Source organism: Mustelus asterias, chromosome 24 (genome assembly GCF_964213995.1).
Source record: "Mustelus asterias chromosome 24, sMusAst1.hap1.1, whole genome shotgun sequence".
NCBI classification, from domain to species: Eukaryota; Metazoa; Chordata; class Chondrichthyes; order Carcharhiniformes; family Triakidae; genus Mustelus; species Mustelus asterias.
The window spans coordinates 36,039,316-36,057,021 of NC_135824.1; the positions used below are offsets into that span (position 1 = coordinate 36,039,316).

General features: G+C 46.7%; 1 protein-coding gene across 3 annotated transcripts in view; it reads right to left on the reverse strand.

The window, feature by feature from the left end:
- Positions 1–17,706, reverse strand: part of cemip (cell migration inducing hyaluronidase 1) — a 257,616-nt gene that overhangs the window by 87,860 nt on the left and 152,050 nt on the right. For all 3 annotated transcript variants that reach the window (XM_078241559.1, XM_078241557.1, XM_078241558.1), the window contains exon 12: positions 1,052–1,221. In XM_078241559.1, the coding sequence (XP_078097685.1) occupies positions 1,052–1,221 (170 nt within the window). The remainder of the gene's footprint in view (positions 1–1,051; positions 1,222–17,706) is intronic.

Sequence of the window (17,706 nt, forward strand, 5' to 3'; positions counted from 1 at the left end):
CAGTTAGCACAGTGGTAGTGGTGGAGGGTTTCCTCAAAGGTGAAAATGGGATTTCGTCTCCACAAGGATTGTGCAGTGGTCACTCCTACCAAGACTGTCACGGGCAGCTGCATCTGCAACAGGTAGGTTGGTGAGGATGAGGTCAAGTAGACTTTTCCCTCGAGTCGGCTGCCTCACAACCTGCTCCCGGCCCAGTTTAGCAGCAATGTCAAAGGGTCATCTGGACTCAAAACATCAGCTCTTTTCTCTCCTTACAGATGCTGCCAGACCTGCTGAGATTTTCCAGCATTTTCTCTTCGGGTTCTAAATTCTCCCTCAGTATACCCAAACAGGCGCCGGAGTGTGACGACTGGGGGATTTTCACAGTAACTTCATTGCAGTGTTAATGTAAGCTGACTTGTGACACTAATAAATAAACTTAAAAAGAAAAATCTGCAAAGAAATTCCAGGATGCTGAATTAGGCGGTGGGATTCGAGTCGTGAAAATTCAATGGGCTTGTTTGAAATTCCTCTCTGCCTTTTTCGTGGAAACTTCAACCAATTCAGGTTCAATTAAATCTGCTGAATTTTAAAAGATTAGACATGAAATGCATTTGGCATTGGTACCCTGGGTCCAGGTAAACAAAGATCCATCCAAAGGTAGGGCGGTACTGTGGCACAGTGTTAGCACTGCTGTCTCACACCGCCAAGGACCCGGGTTCAATTCCCAGCTTGGGTCACTGTGTGGAGTTTGTACGGTCTCCCCGTATCTGCGTGGGTTTCCTCTAGGTGCTCCCGTTTCTTCCCACAGTCCAAAGATGTGCAGGTTAGGTGCATTGGCCGTGTTAAATTCTCCCTCAGTGCACCCGAACAGGCGATGGTGTGTGGCGACTAGGAGATTTTCACAGTAACTTCATTGCAGTGTTAATGTAAGCCTACTTGTGACCAACAAATAAATAAACTTTATGAAATTTTGCTATAATGAAGATTTGACCACAATTTTTAGTTTTAGTTTTTTTCAATCAATGTCAGGAATCAAATAATTCTTTCAAATGATTGCAGGTGAACTTACCTTAATGTGCCCTCCAACTGTGTCAAAGTCAAAAAACTTGCAAGCATTATCGCCATAGCAGCGAGCCTCCATTTCTCCCAGGATTACTACATTTCTGGAGAGTACTCCCACTTCAGCCCGCATGTCAACACCATCGACTTCTTTTCCGATGTGCAAGTACTTTGCTTTGCCTAAGGGATCAAAAGGATGTGGTCAGACCCAGGTAGCAGCACAGAGGAGCAGTCCATAACATGAACAATTTGGAACATTTTCCATATTAAGCACTTTAGCTTGATATCTGGATGGGTGCATTGCGTATTGGGCACCCTGGCATCCTGCAAGATGGTAAGGACAAATAGTATAAAAAAGTAGAGGCTGTTTTCACCTCCACAGTCACAGAGCAGTCCCAGCCTGGCATCCAGGCCTTTCCATAATCACAGAATCAGGTCCTGTGCCAGAATACGCCCATGGACGGCAGCTCCACATCTGTCTTCCAACTGCAGCTCTGGCAATGAGCCTCTCTTTCACACGTTAACATTTATCCACACTCAAGGTTCCAATGAAATCAAATCCCTGGTCACAGGCTGAAGATCAGTGAGGATATAAATATTCAGATACATTTCCAACATTAAAAAACACACCAGTTTACAGCTAGCTTTGCTGATTCTTGTACATAACCGTCTGATTTTCTGTCTGTTTGTTCAGCTGCTTTCAATCGATGTACCGACCCAAGTAAAGCAGGAAAATTACCATGAAAATAGTTTCACTAAATTAGTAAAGTGACGGCGTTGTTTACTTCATGGCTTCAGGTCACTGGATTTGACATAAAAATTCAAGGACTTTGATTGGGTTGCTTGCTCATCATGCAACGCAAGTGACAGGTAATGACCAAGATACAAGAAAGGCCATAGCCATTCCCCCCCCCCCACCGCACCCCTCCCGCCCCCGCAGCCCCCCCCGCCCCCCCCTCCACCCACCGCGCCCCCCCCCTCCACCCACCGCGCCCCCCCCCTCCACCCACCGCGCCCCCCCCCCCCCCCCCCCCCCCCCCCCCCCCCCCCCCCCCCCCCCGCCCACTCCGCCACTCCTCGATATTCAACTACATTAGCATCCCCCACAGGACCTTACCATTGGCCTGATGTTGAACTCAGGGGAAAAGTTTCTTCCTATCTACCCTATGTTCCTATAATTTTGTACATTTCAATGAGGTCCCCGCTCAGCCTTCTCTGCTCTAAAGAAAAGAACCCCACAGTCTCTCTTCATAGCTGAAAAGGAATGCTCCAAATCCAATAACATCCTGGTGAATCTCCTCCGCACCCTCTCCAGTGCAATCACATCCTTCCTATAGTGAGGCAACCAGAACTGCACACAGTACTCTAGCTGTGGCCTAACGAGTGTTTTATATAGTTCCAGCATAACCTCCCTGCTCTTATGTTCTATGCTCCATCTAATACAGACAAGTATCCCATATGCCTTCTTAACCACCTTATCTACCTGTCCCGCTGCCTTCAGGGATCTTTGGACATTCACCCCAAGATCTCTCTGGTCCTACTACTTCCTAGCATCCTACAGTTCTCCCAAAATGCATCATCTCACACGTTTCAGGGTTAAATTCCTTGTCCCAACAAGCTCACTATTGGACCTCAAGGAAGAAAATCTGCCTTCCTTACATTTTGTTTATTCTTTCCTTGGACGTGGGCATTGCTGGCTGGGCCAGTATTGCTACCCTTCCCGAATGGCCCTTGAACGGAATAGCTTGCTCAACCATTTCAGAGGGCAGTTAAGAGTCAACCACATTGCTATGAATCTGGAGTCACATGTAGGCCAGACTGGGTAAGGACAGCAGATTTCCTTTCCTAAAGGACATTAGTGAACCCAACGGGTTTTTAAACAACCGATGATTATTTCATGATCATTGTTAGATTTTTAATTTCAGTTTTCTTCGATTTGATTAATTATTGTCACACGTATTAACATAGTGAAAAGTATTGTTTCTTGCGTGCTATACAGTTTCTGAGCTGTAATTTTCTATGGTTTCTAAAGCATACTGTGCACAGAGAAGGAAAGGGGAGAGTGCAGAATGTAGTGTTACAGTTATAGCTAGGGTGTAGAGAAAGATCAACTTAATATGAGGTAGGGGTAAGAGCGTGAGGTGGGGTAATATGAGGTATTTTCTTTTTTATTGAACTCAAATTCCACCATCTGCTGTGGTGGGATTTGAACCCAAGTTTCCAGAGAATTCCCTGGGTGTCTGGATTATGAATCCAGTGACAATACCACTTTTCCCACTGACACCTCCCACTCAGCCTGTATCATAGGAAGAATCATAGAAACCCTACAGTACAGAAAGAGGCCATTCAGCCCATCGAGTCTGCACCGACCACAATCCCACCCAGGCCCTACCCCCATATCCCGACATATTTTACCCGCTAATCCCTCTAATCTACACATCCCAGGACACTAAGGGGCAATTTAGCATGGCCAATCAACCTAACCCGCACATCTTTGGACTGTGGGAGGAAACCGGAGCACCCGGAGGAAACCCACGCAGACACGAGGAGAATGTGCAAACTCCACACAGACAGTGACCCAAGCCGGGAATCGAACCCAGGACCCTGGAGCTGTGAAGCAGCAGTGCTAACCACTGTGCTACCGTGCCGCCCTGTGCCTGGATGTGATTCCTCTCACACGTTTCGTGCCTCAGACCAACGAGAGATGCACAAAGAAAGCTGCTTTCCCAACATTCCGGGAATGTTAGCTCCTTGAAATCGTCTCGATGTGGGTTGGATCACTGCAGGGAGAAATTCAGCCTGTGGCTCGCTCTGAAAAATGCAAGCCCGGTTATATTTTCACGACCAGTTAAACGTTAAAAGATGGTAGGAGTCAGCACATCTTCATGACAGTCAGTAATGGAAGCTGAAATATTCCAAATGCACAATTGGTGGGTAATGGCTGATGCCTTTATTAATCTATAATGACTCAGGGCTGGATAAAAAGCCACTTGCTAATTTTAGCTCAGTTCTACGCAAGCGGGGGTATCTGTGCTTAACCACAAATCCTGTGCCTTCTAGAAACTACTTTCAACGTCATCAGCTGATATTGCCAGGAACCACACCATTACCAGTGATAACAAAGGGCTGAGCAAAGCAACTCTGGGCTCAGTATGTAATGTCGGAGTGATTCAGATAGCTTGCACTTACACACCACACACTGTTAAAGAGCTCTGCCCCACAAAGGTGCTCACACAAACGTTATAGAAATCGGTCTTCAATCACGTGTTACGTGTATGGGCGGCACGGTGGCACAGTGGTTAACACTGCTGCCTCACAGCGCCAGGGACCTGGTTTCGATTCCCGGCTCGGGTCACTGTCTGTGAGGAGTTTGCACGTTCTCCCCGAGTCTGCAAGGGTTTCCTCCGATTGCTCCGGCTTCCTCCCACAGTTCAAAGATGTGTTGATCGGCCATGCTAAATTGCCCCTTAGTGTCCTGGGATGCGTAGGTTAGAGGGATCAGTGGGGTAAATATGTGGGACTATGGGGATAGGGCCTGGGTGGGATTGTGGTCAGTGCAGACTCGATGGGCCGAAAGGCCTCTTTCTGCACTATAGGATTCTATGATTCAAAACCCCAAAATAAAGCAGTAAACAGGGACAATTAGAGGGTTTTCATTGCCATCATCTGGGTGGTATTCAGCTAGTGGGTAGCCCACACCCTTTACAAAACACAGAGATTTTAATTCTGTCGCTCATCTCACTCCCCTCTTTCAGGCCCACAGCGACTCGACCTGCTGTCCACCTGTCGCTGCTAATGTGAGGCTCAATGTGCTTTAAGACCTGTACCCCGTCTGCCTGAATTCAGTGTGCTGTGCACATGTAAACAGTGCGTTCGGTAGACCCAGATAACAGCCCAGGCCTGGTCTGGGGTCAAGGAGAGGGGGTGGTGACAGGGGGAGAGGAAGCCATCCCAGGGAGGGCCGCATACAGGGCAGTAGTGGCCTGGAGCTTTGCCATGGGCTGGATGCAGTGAAGGGGAAGCTAATCAAGGAATGGGGAAGAGAAAATAGAAGGTCACGATGATAGATTTTGATGAGTAAGGATGAGAGGAGATTCGAGTAGAGCACAAACACTGGCTTTGCCTGGTTGGGCCACATGGCCTGGTTCTGTGCCGTATATCCTATATAACCCAGTGTAAACACTGCCCCTCCAGGCCCCTACAACAATAAAGGACAACAATGGTTTAAGAGTGGACGCTGGTTACTCCTGTGACAGGCTCTGGCCGGGTCACTCTGTACCGGTCTGGTCTGAGCACGGGTCACACCTTCCAACTCCTGGTGCTTCCAAATTGGAATCGGACGCCATTGTCCTGATTTGCATCTTCAAAATGGCCTCCTATCTGAGGCAGGGAGGGACTTCTATCCCAATGTGGCACTGCGATCAAAGCCTTTTGCAACTGCTAAGACCTCCGTTACACAAAATGAATTGAAACAGAATTGTCCGCTGCTCTGCATTGGATCAGCTGAGCTAACTCAGGGGTGCGAGCTCCAATTAGTGTCAGTACAGTTTGGAGAGAGGAGTGGGTTCCTGCTTCTCATCACAGTCTCTGACCCCTGCTGGAAAGTGTTTGTCTGATTCACACTTGGCACAACCCCTAGACGGACAAAGGCAATATCAATCTGTCCCAAACTTCCCTCCAGGCCACGCATCATCCTGACTCGGAACTATATTCCCCCCTCTGCCATTCCCTCAAAATCCTGAAACACTTTCCCAAACAGCATTAGAGGGTGTTTCTTTGCCCACATGGACTACACTGGTTTAAGAAGGTGACCATGACAACTTGGGGATGGGAACAACATTCTGGCCTTCCTGGGGAAGCCCTTAATCTGGGAAGAAGTTAACGCAAAGGTGACAATGAGGTTTATCTCAAGTTTTGATGTTCGCTGTGCCTCAACAACCTATTTATTCATTAGTCACAAATAGGCTTACATTAACATTGCAATGAAGTTACTGTGAAAATCCCCTAGTTGCCACACTCTGGCACCTGTTCGGGTACACTGAGGGAGAATTTAGCATGGCCAATGCACCTAACCAGCATGTCTTTCGGACTGTGGGAGGAAACCGGAGCACCTGGAGGAAACTCACGCAAACATGGGGAGAACGTGCGAACTCTAGACAGACAGTGACCCAAGGCAGGAATCGAACCCGGGTTCCTGGCGCTGTGAGTCATCAGTGCTAACCACTGTGCCAACGTATCGCCCCGTGTGTGAATGCACACACTCCAAATGATTCATTATAAAAATAGCACAATAATGAACAAAATTGGCTATCAGGCAGTAATTTCACCATTCGCTGCTAATGGAATTCCTCAATGTGTGTCAGCCCTGCTACAACGGGAGTACTGCCACCCCCGAGTCCGAGAGAGAATTGGGGGTTCAAGTCCCACTCCATACGTAGAAGAAAATCATGTAGACTGACATTCCACTGCAGCACTGAGGGAGCACTGCAGTGTTGGGAGGGAGTGCCATCACTAAGACATTAAACCACAGCTTGGTTTCTTCTCTCAGGGGGTTGGAAAATCCAAAGAAAAGCAGGAGCATTTTTCTGGCATCCTGAACAATGGATGTTCATTAGCCCCTGCCTGTGGGAGCTTGCTGTGCACAGATCAGCTCCCACTTTTCCCACAACAGTGACTCCATTTCAAAGGTACTTAATTGGCTGACAAGCACTTTGGGAAGTGACCAGGCTGGGGAAGGCACTACAGAAATGCAACTTCTTTCTGTCCCGTATTTACCGACAGGTGCTCATTATCCCTCCACATGACACATGAACAAAACCGATAAGATACGGTTAATGGCAGAAAATCTTCAGCTGAGTCGTTCATTTTCTTTTTTCAGTTTTGATGATTCGGGTCGATCTTCAAAACAAGTTATTTTCAAGTTCAGTGAGATTTGCAGATTATAGTGGAAGGAAATCAGAAACATCTGCAAATAGTTTGAACTTTCCAAACAGCCTCCCTTTCCACTGTTTTCAAATCCAGCATCTTTGCCAGACGATGGAAAACATAATTTCAGCAAAATAGTTGGAGAAATAAAAACACAAATAATCAGGCAGCCTGTGCAGCCATTGGTCAGAGAGAACTCGAGAATGATAGTATGGTTATAGTGCTGAAGGAGGCCATTGAGCCATCATGTCTGTGCTAGCTCTTTGTCCACCCGAGTCCCACTCCCACACCCTGTGCTCACCGTCAGTTCCCCTGTTCTGCTCCTTCGCCTGAGTTTGTCTTCGCTCTGGACACTTGCCTCTGGGGACCTCCAACTTCTCTGAACGCTTCCTCTCCTCCAAACACTCCCTCACCTCTGTACGCCTCCTCGCTTTCTTCCCACTCAGTGCTTTTCCCTCGCTCGGCGCTCTCTCCTTCGCTTGGATTTCCCTCGCTCGGCGCTGCCCCCTCGCTCGGCGCTTTCTCCTCGCCCAGTTCGCTCAATCTCCCTTCGCAGGAAAATCCTGCCATCCTGGGAACGAGTCTAGTGACCCGATGTTGGACTTCCTCTCTTGCAATAATATCCTTTGTAAGAAGTTTAACAACACCAGGTTAAAGTCCAACAGGTTTATTTGGTAGCAAAAGCCACACAAGCTTTCGGAGCTGCAAGCACCTCACCTGAAGAAGGGGCTTGCAGCTCCGAAAGCTTGTGTGGCTTTTGCTACCAAATAAACCTGTTGGACTTTAACCTGGTGTTGTTAAACTTCTTACTGTGTTTACCCCAGTCCAACGCCGGCATCTCCACATCAATAATATCCTTCTGAAGGTAAAGGGGGGAAAGCTGCACGCAGTGCTCAGGTGCGGTCTAACCAACGTTCTATACAATCGGAGCAAGACCTCATGACTCCTGTACTCAAATCCTCTTGCGATAAAGGCTAACATTCCATTCGCCTGCCTAAAAGCTCACTGCACCTGCATGTTTGCTTTCAGTGACTTATGGACATGGACATCCAGGTCCCTTTGCACATCCTAGAATCCTAGAATCCCCACAGTGCAGAAGGAGGCCATTCAGCCCATTGAGTCTGCACCGACTGCAATCGCACCCAGGCCCCATTCCCGTAACCCCACACATTTACCCTGCTAATCCCCCTGACATAAGGGCTAATTTAGCATGGCCAATCAACCTAACCCGCACATCTTTGGACTGTGAGAGGAAACCGGAGCACCCAGAAGAAACCCACGCAGACATGGGGAGAATGTACAAATTCCACACAGAGAGTCACCCAAGCCAGGAATCGAACCTGGGTCCCTGGTGCTGTGAGGCAGCAGTGCTAACCACTGTCTACACTTTCTAATTGTTACCATTCGGGATATACACGGCACATCTGTTCCTTCCACTAAAGTGGATTACCTCACATTTCTCCACATTATATTCCATCTGCCATGTTCTTGCCCACTCACTCAGTCTGTACAAATCTTCCTGTAGCCACTTTGCATCTTCCTCACAACCTACATTCCCACCTAGCTCGGTGTCATTCACAAACTTGGAATTATTACATTCCCCTCACCACATCCAAATCATTGATGTCCAGGTGAGGGCAGCAGAGCAGCGACGCTGATTGACTGTTTCAGGTAAGATTTGCATAGGCACAGTCGCTGCTATCAGAAGGTGGTTTGTGGAGGAGCTGTTATAAAGGGACAGTTAAACCCCAAACACTACTTAAGTGTTTGCCTCCCTACCTCCTCCCCTAACCAAAAAAAACAAGTCACAGTGAGGACCACAAGCAAGGGAAAGGTGAGTTGAGATTCTTTTATCCCTTTACCTGTACCAGGGCAGTATGGCAGTGGTATGCTTTTTCTGCCAGATGTGGGAAATTAGGGAGCAATCTAGTCTCCCTGACAATTTTGTCTGCAGGAAGTGTGTCCAACTGCAACTCCTCACAGATCACATTGTTTGGTTGGAGCAGCAGGTGGATGCACTGTGGAGCAGATGCTCCGAAAGCTTGTGTGGCTTTTGCTACCAAATAAACCTGTTGGACTTTAACCTGGTGTTGTTAAACTTCTTACTGTGTTTACCCCAGTCCAACGCCGGCATCTCCACATCGAGCATACAGGAGGCAGAGAGTGTGATAGACACTAGTTACAGGGAGGTTGTCACACAACCAGGTTCAGGACTGAGGTTCAGTCAGGTAGATGGGTGACTACCAGGAGAGGCAGGCAGGTGGTGCAGGAGTCTCCTGTGACTATTCCTTTTTTAAACAGGTATATCATTTTGGATACTGTTGAGGGGGATAGCCTGTCAGTCGTCGCCTCACTATAGGAAGGATGTGGAAAAGATTGAAAGCGTGCAGAGGAGATTTACAAGGATGTTGCCTGGATTGAGTGGCATGCCTTATGAGGATAGGCTGAGGGAGCTTGGTTTTTTCTCCTTGGAGAGACGAAGGATGAGAGGAGACCTAATAGAGGTGTATAAGATGTTGAGAGGCATAGATCGGGTGGACTCTCAGAGGCTTTTTCCCAGGGTGGAAATGTCTGCTACGAGAGGACACAGGTTTAAGGTGCTGGGGGGTAGGTACAGGGAAGATGTTAGGGGTAAGTTTTTCACACAGAGGGTGGTGGGCGAGTGGAATCGGCTGCCGTCAGTGGTGGTGGAGGCGAACTCAATTGGGTCTTTTAAAAGACTCCTGGATGAGTACATGGAACTTAATAGGATGGATGGTTATAGGTAGGTCTGGAAGGTAGGGATGTGTTCGGCACAACTTGTGGGCCGGAGGGCCTGTTTGTGCTGTAGTTTTTCTATGTTTCTATGTCAGGGGAAGATACCAGCAGCAGCCAGGTCTGTGGCACCACAGCTGGTTCTGCTGTGGGACAGGGTCGGGCAAAGAGCAAACGAGCGGTAGTAATAGGGGACTCGCTAGTTAGAGGCACAGACAGGTGTTTCTGTGGCTGCGATCGAGACTCCAGGATGGTGTGTTGCCTCCCTGGTACCAGGGTCAAGGACGTCTCTGAGCGATTGCAGGACATTTTTAAGGAGGAGGGTGAGCAGCCAGAGGTCATTGTACACATTGGTACCAATGACATAGGTAGGAAAAGGGATGACATCCCGAAGTGTGAATATAGAGAGTTAGGCAGAAGATTAAAGTGCAGGATCTCGAAGAAAGTAATTTCTGGACTACTACTGGTGCTGTGTGCTCGTGAGAGTAGGAATAGGAGGATTAGGCAGATGAATGTGTGGCTTGAGAGCTGGCGCAGGGGGCAGGGATTTAGATTTTTGGATCATTGGGATCTTTTCTGGGGAAGGGCTGTCCTGTTCAAGAGGGACGGGTTACACCTGAATTGGAGGAGGACTAACATCCTGGCGGGGAGATTTGCTAGAGCCACTTGGGAGGGTTTAAACTAGTTTGGCAGGGGGGTGGGATCCAAAGCAGTAGGGAGACAGAAGAGAAGTTTGAGAACAGCACTGAAGTTAAAGAGAGCACATTAACTAGTAAAGGCAGTGTCAGTAATCCTAGTACCAGACAGATCATGCAAAAGCAAGACAGAGAGCAAGGGAAGTCCAGATTAAATTGCATTTATTTCAATGCAAGAGGCCTGCCGGGAAAGGCAGATGAACTCAGGACATAGATGGATACGTGGGACTGGGATATTATAGCAATTACTGAAACATTTTTAAGAGAGGGACAGGACTGGCATCTCAATGTTCCAGGGTACAGATGCTATAGGAAAGATAAAACAGGAGGTAAGAGAGGAGGGGGAGTTGGTTAGGGAAAGCATCACAGCCGCACTGAGAGGGGATATATCCGAGGGTTCGGCCACTGAGTCTTTATGGGTAGAACTGAGAAATAAGAAGGGGGAAATCACTTTGATAGGATTGTACTATAGGTCCCCAAATAGTCGGCGGGAAATTGAGGAGCAAACATAAAAGAGGTTACAGATAGCTCCAAGAAAAATAGGGTGGTAATAGTAGGGGATTTTAACTTTCCCAACATTGACTGGGACAGCCATAGTATCAGAGGCTTGGATGGAGAGAAATTTGTTGAGTGTATTCAGGAGGAATTTCTCATTCAGTATGTGGATGGCCCGACTAGAGAGGGGGCAAAACCTAACCTCCTCTTAGGAAATAAGGAAGAAGTGTTAGTGAGGGATCACTTTGGGACCAGTGACCATACTTCCATTCGTTTTAAGATAGCTATGGAGAATGATAGGTCTGGCCCAAAAGTTAAAATTCTAAATTGGGACAAGGCCAATTTTGATGGTATCAGGCAGGAACTTTCAACAGTTAATTGGGGGAGTCAGTGGGAAGGTAAAGGGACGTCTGGTAAGTGGGAGGCTTTCAAAAGTGTGTTGACCAGGGTTCAGGGAAAGCACATTCCTCTTAGAGTGAAGAGCAAGGCTGGTAGAAGTAGGGAATCCTGAATGACTTGGGATATTGAGGCCCTGGTCAAGAAGAAGAAGGAGCCATATGATGACATGCATAGGCAGCTGGGATCAAGTGGATACCTTGAAGAGTATAGAGTGTGTAGGAGTAGAGTTAAGAGAGAAATCAGTCGGCCACAAAGGGGACACGAGATTGTTTTGGCAGATAAGGCAAAGGAGAATCCAAAGAGCTTCTACAAATACATAAAGGACAAAAGAGTAACTAGGGAGAGGGTAGAACCTCTTAAGGATCAACAAGGTCATCTATGTGCAGATCCATAAGAGATGGGTGAGATCCTAAATGAATATTTCTCATCAGTATTCACTGTTGAGAAAAGCATGGGTGTTAGGGAACTTGGGGAAATAAATATAGTGATGTCTTGAGGAGTGTTCATATTACAGAGAAGGAGGTAGGTGCTGGAAGTCCTAAAAAAAACACCAAGGTAGATAAATTCTCGGGACTTGATGAAGTGTATCGCAGGACACTGTGGGAGGCTAGGGAGGAAATTGCAGGTCCCCTAGCAGAGATATTTGAATCATCGATAGTCACAGGTGAGGTGCCTAAAGATTGGAGGGTGGCAAACGTTGTGCCTTTGTTTAAAAAGGGCTGCAGGGAAAAGCCTGGGAACTACAGGCTGGTGAACCTCACATCTTTAATGGGTAAATTGTTAGAATGTATTTTGAGAGACATTTACAGGCATTTAGAGACACAAGGACCGATTAGGGACAGTTAGCATGGCTTTGTGAGTGGAAAATCATGTCTCACAAATTTGATTGAGTTTTCTGAAGGGGTAACCAAGAAGGTAGATGAGGGTAGTGCAGTTGATGTTGTCTATATGGACTTTAGCAAGGCCTTCGACAAGGTACCGCATGGTAGGTTGTTGCATAAGGATAAATCTCACGGGATCCAGGGTGAGGTAGCCAAATGGATACAAAATTGGCTTGATGACAGAAGCCCAGAGGGTGGTTGTAGAAGGTTGTTTTTCAAACTGGAGGCCTGTGACCAGCGGTGTGCCTCAGGGATCGGTGTTGGGTCCACTGTTATTTGTCATTTATATTAATGATTTGGATGAAAATTTAGGAGGCATGGTTAGTAAGTTTGCAGATGACACCAAGATTGGTGGCATAGTGGACAGTGAAGAAGGTTATCGGATTGCAATGGGATCTTGATCAATTGGGCCAGTGGGCTGACAAATGGCAGATGGAGTTTAATTTAGATAAACGTGAGGTGATGCATTTTGGTCGATCGAACCAGGGCAGGGCTTACTCAGTTAATAGTAGGGCATTGGGGAGACTTATAAAACAATGTGATCTAGGGGTGCAGGTTCATAGCTCCTTGAAAGTGGAGTCACAGAGTGGTGAAGAAGGCATTCGGCATGCTTGGTTTCATTGGTCAGAACAATGAATACAGGAGTTGGGACGACTTGTTGAAGTTGTACAAGACATTGGTAAGGCCACACTTGGAATACTGTGTACAGTTCTGGTCACCCTATTATAGAAAGGATGTTATTAAACTAGAAAAAGATTTACTAAGATGCTACCAGGACTTGATGGTTTGAGTTATAAGGAGAGGCTGGATAGACTGGGACTTTTTTCTCTGGAGCGTTGGAGGCTTAGAGGTGATCTTATAGAGGTCTATAAAATAATGAGGGGCATAGATCAGCTGGATAGTCAATATCCTTTCCCAAAGGTAGGGGAGTCTAAAACTAGAGGGCATAGGTTTAAGGTGAGAGGGAAGAGATACAAAAGGGTCCAGAGAGACAATTTTTTCACACAGGGGATGGTGAGTGTCTGGAACAAGCTGCCAGAGGTAGTAGTAGAGGCGGGTACAATTTAAAAAGCATATAGGCAGTTACATGGGTAAGATGGGTATAGAGGGATATGGGTCAAATGCGGGCAATTGGGACTAGCTTACAAGTTAAAAAAAGGGGTGGCATGGACAAGTTGGGCCGAAAGGCCTCTTTCCATGCTGTAAACGTCTATGGTTCTATACATTGTGAACAGCTAGGGTCTAAATACCGATCCTTTGCAGTATCCCACTAGCCTGCCAATGTGTTACCCCAGTCCAATGCCGGCATCTCCACATCATGTGAGAATGAGCCATTCATACCTGCTCTGTTTTCTGCCTGTTCGCCAATCCTCAATTCCTGCCAGTATATTGCCTCCTATCCCTATGCTTTAATGGTGTTAGTTGCTTTTCCCAGTCCTTTGTCAACGTTGTTTATCCTTGTTAATGCTAGATTGGTAGCAAGGATGGCATAGTGATAATACCACTGGACTAGACATCAGTTTGATGCCATATTGCCACTGACAAGAACCAAATTTTCCCTTAAAGTGCGAGAAAGGAGAACAAAATTCAGTTGAAACCCCAAACCTCACCCCAATTCAACCCCAAACCTCACCCCAATCCAAACCCCAATCCAAACCCCAAGCCTCACCCAATGGAGCAGCAAATAAAACACACTCAACCGGTGACAAAGACCAAACCTCACCCTATTTCTCACTTCCTACATTTGGCCAGTCTGGCCTGGACAATTTTCACGTGACGATATTTTACAGAGTGTGCAGGAGTTTACAGCACCGTGTTATGCTTATTGTGGGCACTTTGATTCCCAAGAAGGGAGGCAGTTTGCAAGTTCTCAGGGAACGTTAACAGAATCTGTCAGCATGCTGGCACATGCCCAGTGTTGACAATTTGGAATTTCAAAGCTTGGCCCATGTTGGATGAAGCATAAGCTGCTGTAAATACTTGGCAACTGTACATTTCTCCAAGTAGAAATCTGCCATGTTAGATTATGGACTAATTAGGCAACAATGAAAGGTATGCAGTTACCGGAGGTTTAACACACTGGGGATCACTAGCAGGAGGTGAGGAAGAGTATCAGAGTGAATTGTGATGTGCTAAAATGTAAACAACTGAACGCATTTCACTCCTGCATGGCTGAGGCACTGGGGAGGAATTTTTCAGCGTATTTTTCATTTTACTGATACTTTTCCTTTCGCATTTCCCAGGAGATTTTGTGACTGCAGATTGGTGGGCAAGGGTAAGAAGCTTTTAGTCAGAATGTTCCAGCAATCTTGAGTGTGGGTAAGCTTTGGTGGGCCAGCTGATCAACTCCAGTCCATTAATTTCATAGAATCCCTGCAGTTCAGAAAGAACATAGAACACAGAACATTACAGCGCAGTACAGGCCCTTTGGCCCTCAATGTTGCGTCGACCTGTGAAACCAATCTAAAGCCCATCTAACCTACACTATTCCAATATCATCCATATGTTTATGAAATGACCCTTTAAATGCCCTTAATGTTGACGAGTCCACTACTGTTGCAGGCAGGGCATTCCACGCCCTTACTACTCTCCGAGTAAAGAACCTACCTCTAACATCTGTCCTATATCTATCACCCCTCAATTTAAAGCTATGTCCCCTCGTGCTAGCCATCACCATCCGAGGAAAAAGGCTCTCACTGTCCACCCTATCTAATCCTCTGATCATCTTGTATGCCTCTATTAAGTCACCTCTTAACCTTCTTCTCTCTAACGAAAACAGCCTCAAGTCCCTCAGCCTTTGCTCATAAGACCTTCCCACCATACCAGGCAACATCCTGGTAAATCTCCTCTGCACCCTTTCCAATGCTTCCACATCCTTCCTATAATGCGGCGACCAGAACTGTACACAATACTCCAAGTGCGGCCGCACCAGTGTTTTGTACAGCTGCAACATGACATCATGGCTCCGAAACTCAATCCATCTACCAATAAAAGCTAACACACCATACGCCTTCTTAACAACCCTATCAACCTGGGTGCCAACTTTCAGGGATCTATGCACATGGACACCCAGATCTCTCTGCTCATCCACACTACCAAGTATCTTACCATTAGCCCAGTACTCTGTATTCCTGTTACTCCTTCCAAAGTGAATCACCTCACACTTTTCCGCATTAAACTCCATTTGCCACCTCTCAGCCCAGCTCTGCAGCTTATCTATGTCCCTCTATAACCTGCAACATCCTTCTGCACTGTCCACAACTCCACCGACTTTAGTGTCATCCGCAAATTTACTAACCCAGGCTTCTACGCCCTCATCCAGGTCATTTATAAAAATGACAAACAGCAGTGGCCCCAAAACAGATCCTTGCGGTACACCACTACTAACTGAACTCCAGGATGAACATTTCCCATCAACCACCACCCTCTGTCTTCTTACAGCGAGCCAATTCCTGATCCAAACCGCTAAATCACCCTCAATCCCATGCCTCCATATTTTCTGCAATAGCCTACCATGGGGAACCATATCAAACGCTTTACTGAAATCCATAAAAAGCGAATAGAAAGAGAATTAAAAATCCATAGAAAGAGGCCATTCAGCCCATCAAGCCTGCACCAACAACAATCCCACCCAGGACTTATCACCGCTTCCCCATGCATTTACCCTCGCTAGTCCCCCTGACACTCAGGGGCAATTTATCATGGCCAATCAACCTAACCCGCACATCTTTGGACTGTGGGAGGAAACTGGCGGTCTCAGAGGAAACCCACGCAGATACATATCTCCAACAAGAGGGAATCTACCATTTACCCTTGATGTTCAATGGCATTATCATCGCTGAATCTCTCACTAGCAAAGTTCTGGGAATCAGCATTGGCCAGAAACCGAAGTGAACAAACCATATAAATACTATGGCTGCAAGAGCAATACAAGGCAATGGATTCTAGAACCAGAGAATCCCTACAGTGCGGAAGAAGGCCATTCAGCCCATCATAAGCTCCTATGTATTATGGACATAGGTCTTACCTTAGTACAACTTTTAATACAATCAGATTGATTATTTATTTCCTTATTCATATAACAGTGGGCATTCTGTCCCTCGGTCTCCATCCTGACGGAGTTATTAAAATTCTCTACACCTTATGCAGGGCGTGCTGCTGAGCAAATGGTCTGAGTGTCAGATTGCTCACCACTGTTACTCAATTACTTTCCAGCTTGTGAAGATAGTAGTGAGGGGAGGCCACAACTGGAGTATTGTGTGCAGCTCTTGTCACCACATTACAGGAAGGACTCTGGAGACAGTGCAGAGGAGGTTTACAAGAAGGGCTAGAAAAGTGTAGGTTGGGATTATTTTCCTTGGAACAAAGGCCGAGGGGTGACTTGATCGAGGTGTACAAAATTACGAGGGTAAGAGATAGAGTGGACAGGATAAAACTGGTCCCTTGGTGGAGAATTCTAGAACCAGGGGACAGAGATGCAAGATGTGTGGCAGAAGGTGTAGAAGGAACATGAGAGGGTGGTGGGTGTCTGGAATTAGCTGCCCGGGTTGGTGGCAGAGGCAGAGATCCTAAACTCTTAAAATAATACCTGGATCTGCACTTTAAGTGCTGTAAGCTACTTTGGGCCAGTCGTAGGAAGGTGGGAGTTGAAAGGGCGTCCTTGGGCTGTCATGGGCAAGATGGGCCAAATGGTTTCATTCTTTTCTGCGGTTCTAACTGATACACATATATATGTTACAGGGGAATGTTTAAAAGTTTATAAATCTTTTAGAGTTACCATGTCTATTTATTAGAGAAGGGGAGTGAAAAGATCCGACTAGATCCACTGCAATGTTCCAGTGAAGCTCAATGCAAACTGGAGGAACAGCATCGCATCTTCCGGCTCGGCACTTTACAGCCTTCCGGTCTCAACATCGAATTCAACAACTTCAGATGATTCGCTCTACCCCACCTCAACCCCTTTGTTTTCATTTTATTTAATTTTAACTGTTTTCTATCTTTTATTTCTTTGTTGTCTTGCTTTATTTTTCTTTCCCCCCACTCTTTCCCCTATTTTATCCCCCCGTTCCTTACCTTTTCTCCCCCTTTGCTTCCCTTTTCTCTCTTTTTCTAAATTTTATCTCTCTCCCACCCATCTCCCCCCTCCCCCCACACCTTCATCTGTCACAGCCTACCCTCTAATTTCAGCTTCTCTGCCGTTTGGCCTTTCACATCTTCTATTCTCTCTATGGGCTGCCATTCGCAGCCCTTTTTTTCATTTGTGGGACATGGGCGTCGCTGGCTGGCCAGCATTTATTGCCCATCCCTAGCTGCCCGAAGGCAGTTAAGAGTCAACCACATTGCTGTGGCTCTGGAGTCACATGTAGGCCAGACCAGGTAAGGACGGCAGATTTCCTTCCCTAAAGGACATTAGGGAACCAGGTGGGTTTTTCCGACCATCGACAATGGTTTCATGATCATCAGTAGATTCTTAATTCCAGATATTTTTTATTGAATTCAAATTCCACCAGCTGCTG